Raw genomic sequence first — 20,521 nt, 5'->3', positions numbered from 1 at the left:
TCATCTCATTTGTGCAAAATTATAAATTAATATGCAAAACATCCAACTTCATAAACAAGGTCTGAAAGACTAGTGTATTGTCAGGAACTACAGTGTCCTTAAAGTTCAAGGTGATATCCAAAGAACTCAATAAAAAGAGACATATTCAGGACAAGAGCTAATATTCTAGTCCTGATTGCAGTTATACCCTTGCATAAAGCCACAGTGCTGATTTACATAATTTTAAACACAGGTCCCACCCACTTATTTTAGTAGGGCAATGGTAAAATTAGATTGTGCTTACTCGTGTCCACAATCTCTGTTGTTCAAGGGCGTATTTATAGAAGGTGGTCTTTCAAATCGAAGCCCTTCCCCTCATTGTTGGGAATGAGTAGGAAACATTCATGAAGAGGACTTGTGACCTTTTTGTAGAGTGATGTAAGAATTAGTACAGCTGACACTATTCACTTAAAATCCGCTTGAAAGCCAACAGAAAAGCAATCAGAAATGAAGCTCCAGTTTTAGGTGCTAAAATATAGCAAAAGCTATTAATACTGCAGGGGGGCAGGGTAAGAAAACAATAATGCAACCATAATTGTAGGAAAAGATTCCTATTTTATTTTTATTTTTTATTAACATATAATGTATTATTAGCATCAGGGGTACAGGTCTGTGAATCGCCAGGTTTACACACTTCACAGCACTCACCACAGTACATACCTTCCCCAATGTCCATAACCCAGCCACCCTATCCCTATCCCCCTCCCCCAGGCAACCCTCAGTTTGTTTTGTGAGATTAAAAGTCTCTTATGGTTTGTCTCCCTCCTGATCCCATCTTGTTTTATTAGGAAAAGATTCCTATTAAAAGATGTGTGTGAGTCCATTGAAATCAGTGTTTCAAAAGCAATTTGCTGCAAAACAAATACATTATTAAAATGTACACAGCTATAAAGGACATGAATTGGGACAGCCTGAGCCAACAGGATCCTTAGAACATAAGCGATCCTGAGTTACGATTTCTGGATGCTGTCACAGAAACTTTCACTGTAGTGCTACATTAATCAATAATGATACTATAACTAAACCAAACCTTGCCACTATGGTCACTGTGGCCAGGTGGTCTTTTATGAAGTAAGAACATATTCCGATCTTTTATCTGGCAAATCATGGAGACTCAGGGACCCACTCTAATTATTCAATATAGATGGCCCCATAATAATCCTAAATGCTTCAGATCATGTATCCTTCCATTAAACCCATAAAATTCCTCTATAGTTTCTAACCTCCCACTTTGTGCTAACACACTCTGTTACTGGGGATTCCTTAGAAATGTTTACAGTATGTCCTTGAACTCTGTAGAAAACCACAGGGGATATGGTTATAAGTAACAGAGTAGGGTGTGGAGCCTGCATGACAGGAGTGCCTCAGTTTCCTCATCTGGAAGACAGAACTTACCCCATCAAGCCCGTAGGGTTGCTAGAGGAATAAATCAGATATAGAATAGGACGTATTTAGCCTACCAGCCAATAATCGATGTCTGCAAAGTCACTGTCTTTCCTCCTCCAAGTTACTTTAGCCAGTACTGCATTTACACCAGTCATTTTTTTTAATTTACTTATTTATTTATTTTATTAAGTAAACTCTACCCCCAGTGTGAGGCTCGAACTCACGAACCCAAGAGATCAAGAGATGCATGCTCTACCGACGCTGTACTGGCTGGTACCCCTACTGGCCGGGCACCCCTCCACCAATAATTCTTATTAAAATTTTAATCTGTGGCCTGAAGCTGTGCAACAAACATCTGCTGCAGGCCCTAGGTTACGATGTCACTCTAGAGAGTAACAATACTACTTCTCCCTCCTGAAGCTTCCCAGGCCATTTACTCTAAGAGAGGTACTACCACTAGTGGTTAAACAACCTGAGCCATGGAGTGCTAACTGAGCAGGTTCGTTTCCTGACTGTACCACCTGCTTCCTCGACTTTGGATGAGCTGCTTACCCTTTGCCTCAGTTCCCACATCTGTGACATGGGGATGCGAATGCTAACTGCCCGGAGCTGGACATGCCAACCATGACCAACACCCTAACTGCCCTCCTAGGGAGACACAGACTGGCTGGAATGTCGGAGTCCCACCGACAAGAGCCTTGCTAAGTGTTCTCTAAACAAAGAGAGGAATTGAGGAAAGTGCTGAGCACTCTACGGGCATATTTCTCAAGACTTTTTTTCATCATCACCACCACCACCTCCACAGCAAGGAGACTTTTTAGGCATTTTTTTTTCCCCCAAATTGCCTCTCCTAAATCCCACACCCATGAAATTTTAAGAGGCACCTAAACTTGGTATACGAAGGCTCCTTAGAAGCCCAAACCACTGTAACATCTATGATTTTTTGCCCTCCAAAGACCAAAATTGGCCCCTTGCCCAACTGGCGGCAATATCATTCTTGTTGGCAGCACACACTCTACAGAGCCAAATTTTAAAAGCCTACTTCAATATTCAGACCCCACTCCTAGACCCCTACATCACTATTCTCCATAAGATGCTACCCTAGCCTCCACTAGTCCTGAATGAGGAGAACTGTGTCAATGAACAGACACACACCTGTCAGCATGGCTTCTTATAACAGCAGAAAGAGAAGGAGCTGAGCAGGCACCTGTGCACACAAACCTACAAGAGGACTTTGGTAGCTCAAGATGACAAAGATCCTTGTGCCTAAAGAGAAGGTGTCCCTCCCAAACCTGCATGGTCCAGGTGTCCACTGAGTGTATCTGACCCATCTACAACTTAAGGAAATCAAATCACCCAGATTCTACTGTTTCCTCAGTCACATAAAAAGGGCCTTGTGGTCACAGGAAGAGAAACTACTTACATTCTGTGCTAATATTACCAGGTGAACAGGTGATTAGAGCTGATGTTTCAATGTTTTCAGAAAAGTGGAATTAATTCATACACTCAGCTGCATAAAGACTAAATATTTTGTTTTAGGTAGTGGCTCCCCATGGGCCCACCCATTTAAGCGGACGAAGCCTACAAAGCTGAGCAGAGATGACGCTCTTCAGTCAGCATATCATCACTGGTTCCTAGTCACTGAAAGCAGTGCAGACAGAAAACAGTATCTAAAATCAATCAATGTACATTTACAGGTATTCTTACACTACTTACCGTGTTAAGTTTGATTTTACCAATCTAAGAGAAGCCAATGGAGCCGCTCCCTGCGCCAGTCCCGAGATGACTAAATTCTTACCCACAGGGGTTTGTAAGGCAGCATGGGAGGCAAACGGTCTGTCAGTCAGTGCCCATGGAAGCTAGCACACACCTGCGTCCCCGGAGCCAATCTAACTGCTTCCCAGCACAGAGGAAGAAGTCCCCACTCTGCTTTAGGAAGAAAAGTTTGAAGCAAGAGTCTCAAAGTAGAGAGAATCCCAGAAGAAACTGTTTCTTTTGTTCTGTTTATAAATGTGAACAAAGAGAAAGGCAGGGTTTATGACTACAGATCAAAACTGCCTAATATATTTCTTCAGCCCTCGCTCCCACAAAAGGCAACTGTGGGCTGGGAAAACAGCAGTGGTCAGGGAGGTCGTACCCTAAACTGCTGAGAGCAGCTCCTTCCAGGGAGCTTGAGGGATGCAAGCGATGAGAGGGAGGGAAGAAGGGAGAGTTTCCAGCTGGATTTTTCTTCCCCGCTGTTAAAATTGGTTCCATGTTAACAAACGTGGTCTATGATTTTTAAAAATCAATAAAAATGAGTTTTGAAGAGAAAAAAATTTACCTTATGTGTCACGATGAGCATATCAAAATGATACAAACAGAAGACTCAAAGACCCCATAGGGAAATGAGGTCTCTGGGAGGATGAGAAGTTGTTGGAACCTGGAATCTGCTTGTCCCCCCACAAAGAAGGACACCAAGTCTGATCCAAAAATGAAAGGACTCCAAAGTTTATAAACAGTTCTGAAATCGGGCTCACAGAATGTCTATGGCACACCATCTAGTGACAAAAATACATGATGGACCACAGATGAACAAGAATAAATATGTGATGGCCCAGACTATGGTAACAGAATTCTCAGATGTCCTTTCTTTTGGGGAAAGCACCTGTAGCAACAGATTTCGTAACTAAGAGGAACAATGTGAGCCTATCTGAGACCCCCGCACCTGTTCCTGCTTCTTGTAGCCACCATCATGCTCATAAGGTTCTGTATTCCTGGCTCAATAAATCAGGAACAAAATTTACATGCATAGTGGAGTATGGAAATAGTCCCTTTTGCTAATCTGTAACCCACCAACCCCCAGGAACTCTACATACCTTTTTCATGTTTCTGTATTCACCTAAAGGAGAAGCAACGCCTTAAAAATGCTACACCAGGTCTTCTTCGTAAGTTATGGACAAAAGGCCAGCAGATAAGTCACACACCTTTCCCTGACTAGTGAAATCTCATGGAATCTCGGTGTAGAGCAAGGTGACAAGGAAGCAGACTTCCATCCTGACCTACCAGAGTAACTATCTAAACAGGATGCCACATTATTACACAACCAAATAAATGCCAAAGTAAATTGAGTTGACAATGTAGCAGCCCCTGGTAAACTGCTTGTACGTTTCACGGGACACCAAGCACCATTTCAAATTTTGCAGCAATCTGCTCAACTTCTTGGATTATCTGAGATTTTAAAAAGGGGAAAAAATTTTTTAAAATATAGGCTTGCAAATGACTTAAAATATCCTAAATCTTTGAATTTTTAAATTCCAAGGTGAAGAGAAGAAAGGGATGGAGGAAGGAAGGGAAAACCTTGGTGATTCCCTACAAAATTCTGAACAGAGAAATGTCTTCAAACTATAATGTTTTCACGTTATGAGCTGTCAGAGCCCTTCTTGTGGGAGGGAATGAAGGGAAAAATTCTGATGAACTTGCCAATCCAAGGTCAGGGCAACCAGGCGCTCCTCCAATCAGTCCGTGTTACAGATGGGACAGTGAGAACACATGCCTGGTGTGTGCAGATCTTAACACAGTGCATGGTACTATGATGCCTCTTTAACCATGAGACCTGACATGCGTCTGCAGAGTCCACCCCTGGTTCCTCTGCTTTTGTTTGAAAGAAGCCAGATCAAATCGCAAAACTAAGATATGCATGACTCCCATGTCAACAAAACCCACCTGTGGAAGAAACTGCTTCCACTAATGGTCCTTAATGATTTTTTTTGTCAATTCATAATTTGAAATATGAGGTGTGTTCGCTGTGATGAACAACGCATTATGTACACTAAGTGCTGGTTAATTTATGATAAAAAGCATCCTTAATTATAATACCTAATTGAGTCAGGTTGTTTTTAAGAAACCCAGACGATATAGCTAATATTTAAAAATACAGCAGTAAGACTGATCAGTCCGTATTACCCACCATGAGAGTCAGTAAGAAGTAATTAAATAAATATAGAAACAAGAAGCTAATCCTACAAAGCTTTGTGAATTTACAGACTAAATGGTGAAAATGTGAGGAATAAGTAGTAATGCGTATTTCCAACCTCTAATCTGAATTCCAAAGACTGGACCTAAGTTTATAGGAAGCTGTCAACAATTTTTAAACATGCTTTATAAAGCTCCATTTTTTTAAAGCCTAACTCTGCCAAAAAAAGGAATTAATCTGAAAACATGAAGTTAGCTTTTCAAAAATCATTCAACCCACTGATATAGTAAAGTGTTGGTAATGAGTTTGCGTGTGTGATCTCCCATCAAGTTCTCGAAAACCAGTAGGAGATGGGGAGATTTAACCAGGATTCTCTAGCACTTGTAACCACAGCTGAGTATACACATCGACCTCCACTGAGAAGCAGGTATGTTCTGTTTTGACAATTTAAATCTTAAAAGTTTAATGAAGAATTTATTGAGGCTACACTATGAAAAAATATTTGTTCAACATAATCTGTACTATAATGCACTCAATTACTAGACTTGCTATTACTCATTCCTTAAAAATGTATATTTGTAGAAAGAGTCCAAGTCTCAAAAAATTAACTGTGTTTAGTTAAGTTAACCATTTAACTTTACAAAACTATGCTTATGATTTTAAAAACCATATGAGGAAAAAGAAAAAAATACATTTCTCTCACTTACCTTTCTATAGTAAATCTTTCATAATAATATTTTCATATATAAAAGTTTTGAAAATACGTAAACTATTTTTAAGTAACAAATCCTCAAGTATCTGGGGCCATCCCTTACATACTACCATCCTCAAAAATATTTTTTGAATTTCTTAGAATGTCATTTCATAGGCAATTACATATTTTACTTGGTCTTTTATCAAAGGGCACTACAATTTGTCTAAATAACTATCAAACCCATCCGCAGTGCTAACCCAACTTTTTAAATATGATATCACTACTTTATACTATACACTGAAATATAAAAATGTACAAGTCAAAGAAACTATATCCAGCCTGAAACACAGATATACCAATTGCTCATTTTTAGTTAGATTGGGACTTCTACTTGTAATAACTTTATTTGTGCTTCAACTTTGGCATTTTTCTGTGATACCTAACTTGAAGGTTGTAGCTCCAGTCACCGTTACCAGGACACAGCAACATATAAGGAAAAATGGGTGTATTATACAAACCACATAGTATAGGTTTTCATTCTAAGCATTTTCAAAATAACATTTTAAGTAATAGAAACATTTAGGAATGATGTTCATTTTTAAGAAGATACAAAAACGGTATTTCAATGCATTTGCATATGGGTGATTTCCGCACCATCACATGTAATTGCCTGAATAGAAATACTGTTTGCAAGTAATATACTTTAATACAATACGAAACATTACCTTTGAATTGGACACAAACCACTACTAGCACAAATCCATGTCATCTCTTCTACTATGTATCCTTCAGATTTAAAAAGTAGACTATTACGGTGAATAAAACAGACATATTTCTCCACATTTGATTATAATTTAATTCATATAACTTTAAATTCATCTAACTTTAAAAGACATAGACAAAACAATTGTGATTCCTGTGAACACCAGACAACGTAAATCTTAATTATAAAAACTTAGTTTTTGTCAATTTTCACCCAAGCAGAACGGAAAGATTTAATGTATAGTCTAGTCCCAAAAGAAAATTTGTCTTTATGGGGGCAGTGGGGAGGGGAACAAAATAGCCATTAATTGCGGCAATATCTAGAACTTCAACTGCATCAGAGTAATATTTTATGCTCAACTGTTTGGATCTCTTTTGCCCTCACCAAATTTCTGCTTGTTTTCTTCATGAAAGAGCTTCATTATTTCATCACTACATCTTAATAGGGTCTTTGCAAATAAAAAACAATTGACTTTAAATTTGTTTTTCAAGAATCTTTGCTACTTCCTGGTAAGAATGATATATTGCTTCCAGTTATAACACATCACCCCTCTATTTACTTTCATTGTAAACGTTAAATAGTGGGAGATGTTTTTTATCTGAGCACACGAATGAGTGCGAAGACCAACAATGAATCACCAGAGTGTAAAGTTCACATTGTTTAATGAACACTAACACTTGGAACTCTTTCGAATGAATCAATTGGGTGAATGGGTTTAAAAAATGTTCTTTTAAGTAAGGAAGTTCCCTTACTTTCCTTTTAGCTTTCCTTGCCTCCGTCATATTTAAGAGTTGGAATGTTTATCTTTAAACAAGGAGCGTGGCCAACGTGAGGTGGAGGGCATGTGTGAGATGGAATTCTATTCTTAGACTTGTTACAGTTTTCCCCAGTAATTAGGAAGCTATATGTCCCTGATAGAATGATGTTAACAAGCTCCTGCAGTTTCTACTCTAGCAAGAAATCAAAGAGCCCCAAACAGACCACTTCAGTTAAAGGATTATGCATTCTGGTTATTAAAGTGAAGAAAGCTCTCCTACAGTTTTATCCCAGAAGAGACTTTCTAAACCAGTCAGATTCTACAGCCAAGCTTACTTACTAAATAAAGAAGAAAATTAAAAGGCTCGCCATGGAATGTATGGAGGGGGGAAAAATACATTATTAGATGAGATTCATTTCAGGTAACATGTACATTTTGAAATTCTCCCAACGAAAAAATGGAAAGGTATCATTACAACCGATGCCTATTCCTACCTGCTGTTTCTCATGCAACATCGACTCTCTGCCCCCGCTTAGTGAGGGCTACTACTCCATTCGCATTTACTCTGCGCCCTTCCTCGAACATGCAAAGCCAGGTAGCGTCAGTAGAGTTGGCATTGACAAGACAAACAGGATTCAGATGGGTTAATCTGACCAAAAACACACTCAGATAAATAAAACACCTAGGAAATGGACAATGTTGGTCTGGAAGAGGGCTTGGCCCAACCGACAAGAGTGACGCTCACGTACCTTGAGGACTTCCATCGGCACCTGGGTGGCGGAGGGAAGGGTGGTGGGCACGCTGACGTTTATGGCTGGGGTCTGACTCACAGGCACTCTCTGTTGCATGAACTGGGCCGCCTGCAGCTTCTGCTGCTGCTCCCTGCGCTCCTGCTCCTGCATTTGCTCACGCATGAGTTGCTGGCGTAGCAAGATGCGTGATGTCATACTGGAGGAGCTTATCGGAGGCTTGGAGGCCCCAGGATGCTCCTCGGAACTGCTGTGGGAAAACCAAAAAAAAACAAAAAGCACAACATTTAGTTTCCTAATGAGACCTTTCGTCGGCATTTTAGGGGGGATCCTAAATTGCACCAAACTATGAAATGATCCTGTGTGAATATAATCAAGTCGCAGAATGGTACTCCACATAATTGAAAATCAAGAGGTGACAGGATTTAAGTCATTAGGAGTTGAATTAAAATAAGGCAGCTTGATTGCATCTAGGCATTTTTATCATGCGGCTTAATTTTTTTTTAACATTTTATACCACATACTACTCATCACCACCAAATATAGCGCCGCCATATGAAGTGCCAAGAAGCAGTGCGTCTTAATGGCACCCAGATTTCCACATTTAAAAATAAATTGCTTGATTTGCTTTTTCGTAACTGACTCTAACCAAATAACTACTCCTACACATTATCTAAATTCCTTGAAGATGTCGAAGATGTTTACTAACGTGGAATAATTTCAAGAAAAGGTGAACTTTGTCATGGGGAGATTCTGTGAGGAAATGGGAAGTAAAAACCATTCACGAAAGAATCATTTGGACCAGGAAGGTTAACCCTGGGCTCAACTTCAGGCTTCAGGGAGGGGGGCAGAGGACAGGCTGGTTTGACAACACAGTTCTCCGTCTGGTGTTCTTTGTACGGTCTTTTCTCCTGATTCATCTTGGCAAGCTCTCCCCTACACATGTCTGTGAGATCCCCATGCGGCCTACTTCTGATGGTTTTGGTGCTCACTCTCTCCAAAATTACAGAAAAAGCTTAAACACTAGTCCTAAGTTAGGAAGAAAAGAACTCCTAATTTTCCTAAATATGGGTTGCGACTGCTTATCTTGCCAGCTTTACAGCATCAACAAGTTTATTCAACCTCCCTCTGCCTTAGTTACCTTATCTGGAAAAGAGGGATAATAATAGTTTTTTCACACATTTACTCATTTATCAGAGAGAGAGGGGGTTTTAAAAACTTCGGTTACATTCCTTGTATTTTATGTCCTACCTCTTCAGGATTTGGAGACAATTCAGTAAAATAATGCACATAAATTGCCTAGTACAATGAGGGCCATGTAGTACTATTTCAATAAAGGTTTGTCCTTGCTATTATTACTAGATAGAATTTTTCATTAATTATTTATTTCCAGCAATTTGGTTTTCTTTAAAAAAAAAAATCTCTGCTTAGGGCAAACAGCGCAAAACCTTGGTACCTAGAAACGGAAAAACCCAGTAACATTTGAGAAAATTTCACTCTCAAGGAAGTCGCTCATCAAGGGAAATATGTAAGGCTTTAGCTTCCTTCCTTGAGTATAAACCCTAGTATGGTCTTTACCCTCCAACAAAAGACAAAATAAAGCCTTTAAGCCATTGGCCGTCCTCACGAACTCCTTAAAGACAAGAACCTTCAAATTCTGCAGGTAGCAAAACATGCTAACAGATGAGATGTTTGTGTTTCTCTCTCACACGGTTCCAGAAAACTACACGATAAAAATTATACCAGCAGTTAACTTGACTACTCATCATAGGAAATCAATTCAGGGAATTATGATAGGATCAAATAAGGTAATACTAAGCAACCATTCAAAATGCTGAAGAAATAGTATGTTTACAGTTATAATTAAATCTACACAATATAATAAACTTAGAAAATTCAGCTGCAAAAAAAAGTATTCACGGTATGACCCAATTTAAAAAAAAAAATGTTCACTACCAGAATAAGTATACCAATAATGCTAGTCTGAGCCATTGCTGGCACATCCTTTAAGGCATATTAAGAAAAGCAAAAGAAAAACAACTTTATCAAAAAGCTTTAATATTGTTCGGACAATCTGACTCAGAAATTTCATTGATGGACAGTTTTCCTAAGAACATAATTCAAAATGTGGAAAACTTGACATTGCAAAGCTATTTACACATTGCAAAATATTCTGAACCTTGGGGCACCTGGGTGGCTCAGTGGGTTAAAACCTCTGCCTCTGACTCAGGTCATGATCCCAGGGTCCTGGGATTGAGCCCAACATTGAGATCTCTGCCCAGCAGGGAGCCTGATTCCTCCTCTCTCTGCCTGCCTCTCTGCCTACTTATGATTTCTGTCAAATAAACACATAAAATCTTAAAAAAAAAATTCCGAGCCTCCTAAATCTTCCCCCTCATATGAGAATGACTACATAAATTATTAGGGGAGAGCCTGGTCAAAAGGCACAAACTTTTAGTTATGAGGTCAGGTTCTAGGGATCCAATGTTCATCAAGGCAACTATAGTAACAATACTTATTGCACACTTGAAATTCGCTATAAGAGTGGACCTTACTCATAGCAAAAAAAGAAAAAAGAAAAAGAAAAGAAATAGTAACTACATGATGGATGTATTAATTAGCTTGACTGTAATCATTTCACAATGTATACACATGTATCAAGTCATCACATTATACACCTTAAATATATATATAGCTTTTGTCAATTACACCTCAATAAAACTGGGGAAAAATAAAGCCATTTATAAGATTTCAGCATAAAACTGGTTTTAAAAAGTAAGCTGTTAATACATGAATTTGATATCATACTACTTTAAAAAAAAACTGCACAACTACAGAGCAAAGTAAGAAAAGTAGATAATAAGGATAAAATAAAAAGTAGCAATCAAAAGAGTATTTATGTTTTAATTTAAAATAAGTAAAGTGTGTGTATGTATGTACACAAATAGACATGCCTAGTAGGGACTGAATCAGGGTAATCTTAGCTGTCAGATGGAAAGTAGAACTAAAGGTTAATTTCTTTCTTTTCTTTCTTACTTTCTTTTTCTTTTCTATTCTCTTTTTTTCTTTTCTGCTCTTTCTTTCTCTTTCTACTCCCCCCTAAATCATAAAAAAGCCAAAATATTTTTCTCAATGGCAGAATATATGTCTCTAATTTAAAAACATGAGGAACATGAACTAATTTACGAACATGAAGGAATGACTTGGTAATCAAAGTCACCCGTTGCCTGAAGGAAAAGAGACAGGATCCATCACAGACTGTATTTTGAGAGTAGGAAGAGAAAGTGCTGAGAGTATCAGTGGCTTGGTTCTCCTGGAGATCTTCAGCATTCCAGAAGACTTAAGTCCTCTGTCCTTTACAGTTTCCTATAGACGCGCACAGATTAAACAACGTGAATACCCCACTTATTTTAATATCATGTACTCATCCACACAGTAGGAACCCCTAGACGTTACTCAGAATAATCTATTCACCAGGTAAGGCTCTATTCAGAAGAGCATTAAAAGCAAAGGTATTTTCACATTTTTGAGTGTGTGTTCAAAGCTCAAATGCAGCTTCTTGAACGAGAAAAGGAAGGTGGTGGGGGAAGAAGGGAGAACAGCTCGTAAAAAATAAATAAATAAATAACAGCCTTACTATTCAAAGCCTGTCAGGTTGAAACATTCCCAGAGAGACTGATCCTTTTGATAAAACCAGGAGCAAACCTTTGTGCTGTAGCAAATGCAGCTGTGGAATAATCGCACTAATTAGCTGCTCAAGACAAGCCATTGGCTGTGATACTGGGGGAAAAATCCTTTCAATTAACAGTAAAGCATTCTTGAGACATCTTAAATTAAAATTACCAGTTATCAACCACAGTAAGGCTTCAGACTTTACGTTCTCAACAATATCATTTAAAGCATTTGCTGAGATACCCTATCAGAAAAAAAATGCATATTTATACAGTATACCCCTATAAATAAATTGAAAGTCCAATAAGGAAAATGTAGCAGAGCTTGGCTAATTGAAATTATTTTAATAAATTTTCTAAAAAAAAAAAACAAATGCAAAAGGAAGACTGTAGTCACTTCACTACACACACTCCCTGCAGGGTCTTTCTAGATTGTTAAAGATGACTCCAGATCCTCAGCTTTATTTGACATTTTTTAAAGACCTCTGTCTCTTAGAATTAATTAAATCAGCAATCATAGACAAAAATGAAGATATCTACCCCTCAAAGTGGGAGCAAGACAAAGGAGCATCAGGTTTTAAACTCAAAGTCGCAGCTTATGTGAGAACATCACACGTGGCTACAAAAGCTTATGTTTAAAATGGGGACCTGATGCTTTCGTCATTAAAGATAAGCAAGGAGAGTCGTCCAGAAGAATTTAGTTTTAAAAGCTAACTGCACTCATCTGGGGCTCAATCTGCATTAGGTAATCCTAATTCAGTGAGTCTGATGCCTTTTAATCAGATTATGTAAAGGTCATTTATTCAACAACTACTCAGGGAGTGTTCCCTCTGTGCCAGGTGCTGGGGATACCTAGTTTCTAACCTCACACTGTTTAAAGCCACGGTCACAAACATTTTTCTGAGATGCCCTAAAATTAAGTCAGTTATCCAGATTGTCTGACTCTTAAATAGTTCCACCTGGGAAGGTGTATATCACTCACTCTAAGAAATCACCCCTTCACAGCCAAGGGAAGGAGAGGCAAACGCCGTTACTAGCATTTCCCTGAAGCAGTGAAGCCTGACACACAACTTCCCAAGAGCTGCGAATTTCTCAACGGGATTCAAGGAGGAGGACTATCAACTGGACCCAAGTTCTAGCTCAGTCACTGCTGAGCAGCCGGATGGTCCATGAGCCATTCCACTGCTCTGACCCTCTCCAAGCCCCACTCCCTAATGCACGGCTATGACTGAGTGTGCCAATGTCACCAATGTTAAAGTCCACAAGACCACATCCATTGGATAAACACCAGACAGCCACACATGTGACCTGAGTTCCCACTTCTATGGCTGAATTTGTATTTAAACCTTCAAAGCTTCCCCCTTCTCTGGGATGGTGTAGATATTGGATATGTGGTCCAAAATGTCTTGTAAATTCCTCAATTCATACAGTCAATTAATGGCTTTCATTAAATTCTTAAATATACCAGAAATTCCATGAGAGGGCACCTGGGTGGCTCAGTGGGTTAAAGCCTCTGCCTTCAGCTCAGGTCATGATCTCAGGGTCCTGGGAAGGAGTCCTGCATTAGGCTCTCTGCTCAGCAGGGAGCCTGCTTCCTTCTCTCTCTCTGCCTGCCTCTCTGCCTACTTGTGATCTTTCTCCCTCTCTCTGTCAAATAAATAAATAAAATATTAAAAGAAAAAAAAAGAAATTCCTTGAGATCCAAATGACATTGACCCAGCCACACTTCATCTTTGACAGTGATGCCAATATCCCTTTAATAGACCTTATGGTTCAGCTTGGTCTCCATAACATGGTTTATTATCCAAGGTAGGAAACCAGATGTCAGTTGCAATGTAGTCTCTGGGCTGAAGGAGACGACATACTTTTTCCTGTGTTTCCTCTCTTCAATTCCTCAGGCAGAGTCCAGCTCTGCCACTTATGAATCTGTGACCATGGCCAACTCGGTCAATCCCTTTGAGCTTCAGTTTTCCTTATTTATGAAGACTGTTTAATACATCTGCCTATCAGCGTTGTGATGAGGATTAAAATCTATGACAGATGTAAACAAAATTAGCATGACTGGAACAGAGTCCATTAAACTGGAACAGAGTTCAAAAATTAATAGTAGAAGAAATAGCAAACCATGAACTTGCTACTTCTTTTTTGATGCAAAGAAACAATTTTGTGGGACGCCTGGGTAGCTCAGTTGGTTGAACAACTGCCTTTGGCTCAGGTCATGATCCTGGAGTCCCAGGATGAAGACCCGTCTCGGGCTTCCTGCTCAGCAGGGAGTATTCTTCTCCCTCTGACCTTCCTCCTCTCATGCGCTCTCTCTCTCATTCCCTCTCTCTCTCAAATAAATAAATAAAAATAAAATCTTTTTTTAAAAGCAATTTTGTATAAGCCTATATTCAAGTTCAGATGACAGCAGATTTCCCTCTTAAGATTTAGGGAATCCCTATTTAATTCAGAGAACAGGACAAAGTTTTGCAGGGGTGGAGGGAGATTATTTATCCTGCAATTCTCCCCTGAGATATAAAGTAAAAATTCTAGCATTGTCCTCCAGGGAAAATTAATCTTCAGTATAATCATTAAGTTAACAGAGCTCAAAGCCTAGCATTTGCCTGTACACTTGGAGTATAATGTAACGATGTTCAGGAAGGCACAATGGCTGAGGTTCAAATACACAGTGCAGACACAAGAAGGCACACAAGTGAGAATGCCAGGTCAAAATCAGGTTAAGGCACCAGAGTTTCCATGTAAGAGCAGCTGCCAAAAAAATCAGCTAGAATGCCATTCCAGTCTCCATCTCTAGAAATTCTGATTTCAGGTAAGATGAGGCTCAGGGATCAATATGTCTATAAAAATTCTGCAGCTGATTCTGATGCCTGACCATGTTCAGAAACTAAGAGTAAATTAATACCTAAGGAGTTCAGTAGGCCCTGAAGCTCACACCTTGTATTCTTAGATGAGAACACTTTCTTCCACATCTGAGGAAATTCATGCCATCCCCCACCTCCAGCAAGCCTGCCAAGAACTCTTAAGTCTTTATTACACTGATTCCAACACGAGGAATGGAAGGAAATGGGGGTTACTCTCTCCTGCCAAATGGGCTATAAAACCAAACAAATAAAAACATCCATCCAAAAAGTGCCAGTGGATCTTTATGGTTACAACACAACTATGTTATCCTAAGAAAAAGGAACCAAAAGGCTGAATTTACAGAAAGTGCCCCCCAAATCAGTTGGTTCTGTCAGCAAAAAGAAATGATTAAGAATCTTGTGTGAGTGCCTCCAAGTGCAGAAATCACTGAAGCAAGAGCTGGTCAGTGGATTTATCTTTTTAAATGACAGTCTAGGTATTCAATACTTCAGAATGATCAGCCTTTCCATTATCTTAACTTTCCCATTCCTTCTCAAGTAATCGCACTGTGAATATAAGGATGACCTTTTCACCACTCATGGTAGAACCAAGTGCCCGTAAGAAAAGATTTTGTTACTTGTACATGTCAGAATACTAGATTTCATAGTTCGGCTTCAAATACGGGGATCTTCTGGACTTCTGTCATCATCAACTCTGGGTTTTAATGGTCAAGGAAAAAAAAAAAGGAAAACCTGCCAAAATGTTTCTGGTAACATTACCAGCTCAGATAATACATACTACAGGTTTCTGGCACAGAGAAAAGAAAAAGGACTGCAAAGTACAGCTTGTCTTTCTCCTCTCCTTTCCTTCACCAAATACTTGGATGCTTCCCAAAGGTCAGGTTCTGCTAGACAGGAGGGAGATGATGGTGTCCTAAGTGGACAGCACTCCTGTGCTTTGAAGCTCTGCACCTTTCATTGTATGAAAGGAAGAGAACATCCTAAAAGAATCACCACTAATCCCATGTAAGTTAAAATCTGAAATCTTGGGGTGCCTGGGTTTCTCAGTGGGTTAAAGCCTCTGCCTTCGGCTCAGGCCATGATCCCAGGGTCCTGGGATTGAGCCCCCCATCGGGCTCTCTGCTCAGTGGGGAGCCTGCTTCCTCCTCTTTCTCTGCCTGCCTCTCTGCCTACTTGTGATCTCTCTGTCAAATAAATAAATAAAATCTTTAAAAAAAAAGTCTGAAATCTTGACTTTTCCAAACCTAAGCCCTAATTCGTTGGTTAAAAACTGGAGACTCTCTGCATCTATTCAGAATTAATATTCTTGAAGCTGGACCTCCAGTATCAGGAAGGATAATCTCAGTAATTGATTAGGTCAAAATGAAAGAGAACCCTAAGAAGACTCCCAGTATATCAATATTCTTCAAAAGAAGGTTCAAAAAATGGTATTCTGGGGCTCAGGAAGAAAATATTAGAACATTTCTTTACATATATTTTAACCATCATTTTTATTTTCTACTTTTGTACATATCATATAATGTAATTATAATATAATGTAACATAAAGTAATGTGTATAATATATAAGCATTATAAACATGTTTATAATTTATAAATAAAATAAAAGTATGTTGAGAGTTCGCTTGAAAAATTTAACTAGGAAGGATGACCAAAAATGTTCAAGAGACTTCTGTAACATACGACCAATGTTCTTATGGGCAATTTTCATCATCAGACTTTTTTTTAAGTTGATTATTTTCCCCACTCCCAGAGTTTCTCAGTTCTATACACTCTAACTAAAAGATGACAGTGAATGATACAAGCATGCCATTTCCTCATTTTATGACCACAAATGTTCTCTGTTTTCCACAGATGCCACTATGGGCTGGAATAATCTTCACACTCAGTTCTCTTCAGGAATTGCCTCTGAGAGCCAGGCCATCAAAAGGTTTTAAAGCCAGTAAAGTTACGATGCCCCACACTCGAGCTTTCTTTCTTTCACATCAAGCTTCCTTCCACTAGACCACATTCTAGAATTCTCGCTTACTCTGTCCAACTATGGAAGCCCATCCACACATAGCTGCCATGTTTTAAAATGCTCTGAAAAACTCATCCCCTCTAAGGTGTAAGTAATTTGTATGACATGACAGGATAATGTACCTACAATGTTTCAAAATGAAGAACTCTCTTGATGCATGTTTGGATGTAGTTACTGCCAAGATGCAAAGGTTGCAAAACGGTGTGGAAATCAAAACAAAGTACAAATAATGGCCTCAGGAGCAGCCTAGCATCCTGCCCCACTTCTTTGGTAAAGCACCTTGATTTCACCTTGAAGGACCAGGCTCCTCACTTTCAGCTCATGAGGTTATGATGTGCTACTAACCCCAGACCAGACACAGAAACACAACCCAAGATTAGCCAATCAGCATATCCACCGAATGGGCTTGTGCTCCAAGATGGTCAAGTAGGAGGCAGCCCTACGCCTTTGACTACAGTTACTGGGGTAAAAGAACTCTCCTTATACAAAGATTTGGAGGGTGGGGGCTTGGCTGCATTGCACCCCTGTCCACACTGAGCCTCGAGGAAGCCTGCGAGCCGCTGGTCAGGGCCCATGGGGTTCTGTAGCTGCCCTCGCTTTGTAAGATTTTGTTATTAGAGGAATAAATGTACAAAACCTGGAAAAAAAAAAAAAAAAACAAAGATTTGGAAAGATGGTGGGATGTTAAGTCTGCAATTTCCTGGGCCAACTGAAAAGAAAGCCAGACTAGGTGAAACAGTAATGTAAACTGAAAGAAGCAGCAGAGGACAGAGAACAAGAAGGATGACATTGAGCATCTGAATGAAATGATCCTTGAAGCCCTGAAAACCCTGAACACTGGACACTGACTTGCAAAGACTAGTCAATCTCCATTTTTATTAAACCAGTTTGATGTGCCCTGGATACCACAGTTGGTTTTTGTGACACTTTGGAAAAATATCAGTCATTCTGAAAAAGATAAAATTTCAGTCTAAAATCTACAACTCAAACAACCCAATATTCATTTTCCTATTTTCTTTTCATTTTAGCTAGTACGCTGCTATTCATGACATTTCCCAGATTTTCAGGAGCTAGATTAGCTTCATGCCTAAGTTCTACCATCATATCTCCTGGACTTCGGCTGTAATGACTAGAGTCCAGCAGCCACTCTGGACTGTAAGGATGAGGCCCAGACTTAAGAATGGAGCTGAAATGTGCATAGTCCTTCATGACCTGGTCTCCATAAGGACAGGATTTTTTTTATATTTCATTCACATATACCTTCCCCAGCACCCAGAGGACTACTTGGCACCCAGTAGGCTCAAATAAATATCTGTTCAATGAATAAATGCAGTGTTTCTATCCTAATAAATACCCCACCTCTATTAAAATCAGATATTAGAATCTTAGTGTTGGAAGACCTTTCATCAAACCATTTTGCTTGAATCATCCACTGACAGAGAAACATTCCTCCAAAGAGCTTTGGGCTCTAGGAACCTACTATATTTCCTAAATTCTAAGACAAACTTTCCCTCTATATTTTAAGATTTCTCAATTTAGGATGGATTGCATAATCAATGCATATATTTAGTAGATCCTTTCCCCAAATAGATGCCTTCTAATTATAATCAATAGTGAATTGGATATAAGGAAATATATCTGATAGACAAATACTGTAGCAGTGGAGGAACTGTGTCCTCCAAAAGCTCAAATGAGTAACCGTTGGAGTAATTCAGGAATATGTGCATTGGAAAGGCCCACTCAATAAAAAGGCAGAGGAACAAACATCATTCATTCAGGATCTTAAATGAAAATCCACAGAGCATAGTAACAGAGACAAGCATAAGTCCTGGAGTCAGAACACTGAAGGTTGAAAAGCTGGCTCTATCATTTCTCAGGTATATGACTTGGGTAGGATTTTTTACCTGACCAAACCTCAATTTTCTCATCTGCAAAATGGAAGTAGAAAAAAGCACCTTTGTCACAGAGCAAATATAAAAATTAAATGCTTTAGTACAGGTAAGATACTTAGAATGGTGGCCGGCACACCATGGACAAGAAGTAGACATTATATGACACTATGTTCTAATTCTTAATTTAGGATCCTCTGAGCATCTTCTTAACATCTCAACACTAGTGAAAACTAACAAGTTATTTTCTAGGAAGCCAGAACTCTTAGAATGTTGCCTTCTGCTATAGTGCTCCTCTGCTTTCCTAGAGGAAAGTACAAAGGAAACAATTAATTCACAGGGAGTGCCCTTCCTAAAAGAACAGGAACAAAGAAGTTAACAGGCAACAGCTCAGTGAAGAGTTCTGCCAAAGACGTGTGCTAAGAACTTCCTTCTGGGAATTTAGAAGGGAAGCCTGCTCCTATGAAGAGTATTTCCTTTAACCAGATAAAGAAATTCAGAATCAATTAAGCAAAAGTAGTTCAAATTAAGAATTAACTGGTGTAATTTCAAGGGTGACATCATTACTGTCCTTAGGCTGCATCAGAACGGCATATTTTATCCATTCATGCCATCCACTAATTTGCATAAAATTAATATTTAAAACATTAGTAAGTTACAGATACATTCTTGGGTATGAATCACACAGAGCAGCCATCATCTCCTTAACTATTATCTGGTTTGCGAAGCAGAAACTTACAACCTTTCTAGGATAATGGCATTTTGAATACATAATTAAAATACATAAACTGTGTTCGTAAAATGCTCTATCATTTTAGAAGAGGTAAGTATTTAAACTGTTTCAATGACCTATAGAATGAAAACAGTATCAATGAAAACAAACTCAGTACAGCCAAAATAGCACAAGAAATTAGAAATCATTTAAAAAGCTACTCCGAGAACTTCTAAAGATGTACGTACTGAACATTAGGAACTTCAACGGCGCTTGAATTTGTGGGAATTCATTTTTTAAGAATCAAATTCTAAAAATAGTTCTGCTACATTTAGTATTTTTCCATGATTCTTGCCGTCTTTAAACACACCTTCACAAGCTGCTGAACATAATGCTTTTCTGACTTAATCAGAACCTCTCTCATGACCCAGGAACGTTCAGTAAATAATTATTAAGCTCCAGAGGTGGCTTTTGCATAAGTTGATTTGCTTGAATGCCTATTCACTGAGGGACACAGCTTTTAGTATTGTTTCCAAATCTTATCACCTAACAATGAAAGTAAATGTTAAGGTGGGGGGGGCAGCTATCATCTACTTAGTCTTTCTCTTTTTAAGTATTTCTTTGAAACTGCCCATCGCAAACTTGTTCTACATTGATATGACAGGCAGATGATTCTGATGTTTGGATGTTTTGTTTTTCTCTCAAAGAGGAAAAAAAAAATCAATATACAGAAATGCAAACAAGATTATTTATAAATGCAACTGCTATTATTCCACAGTTAGGTAAAAAAACGAGAGAGAAAGAGAGAGAAAGCAAAAAATCCAAAGTGTTTGCAATAGGACAATTCTGACAAATGTCATTGCTAAGCACACTCGTTTTCCTGAAGAGAACCCTTTTTTATTCATGACGAAGCTGAGCTGTAATCTACCCCATAATCATAAATCAAGCTCTGTTCTCAGATTTTTCAAGCGGTCATTTTTTTGGCATTATTAATTTAAGATCAACATTCAATTTTAAACAAGAA

General features: G+C 38.9%; 1 protein-coding gene across 6 annotated transcripts in view; it reads right to left on the bottom strand.

The window, feature by feature from the left end:
- The window catches only part of MITF (melanocyte inducing transcription factor), a 221,606-nt gene that overhangs the window by 81,807 nt on the left and 119,278 nt on the right, over nucleotides 1-20,521 (bottom strand). For 4 of the 6 annotated variants that reach the window (XM_032324904.1, XM_032324921.1, XM_032324937.1 and 1 more), the window contains exon 2: nucleotides 8,344-8,593. In XM_032324904.1, coding sequence (XP_032180795.1) covers nucleotides 8,344-8,593 — 250 coding nt within the window. The remainder of the gene's footprint in view (nucleotides 1-8,343; nucleotides 8,594-20,521) is intronic. The other 2 variants (XM_032324912.1, XM_032324928.1) reach the window with 1 other exon arrangement.

Source organism: Mustela erminea, chromosome 1, assembly GCF_009829155.1.
Source record: "Mustela erminea isolate mMusErm1 chromosome 1, mMusErm1.Pri, whole genome shotgun sequence".
In the NCBI taxonomy this organism is placed as follows: domain Eukaryota; kingdom Metazoa; phylum Chordata; class Mammalia; order Carnivora; family Mustelidae; genus Mustela; species Mustela erminea.
Note: the sequence above shows the minus strand (reverse complement) of the source record. Positions and strands in the feature narration are given on the sequence as shown.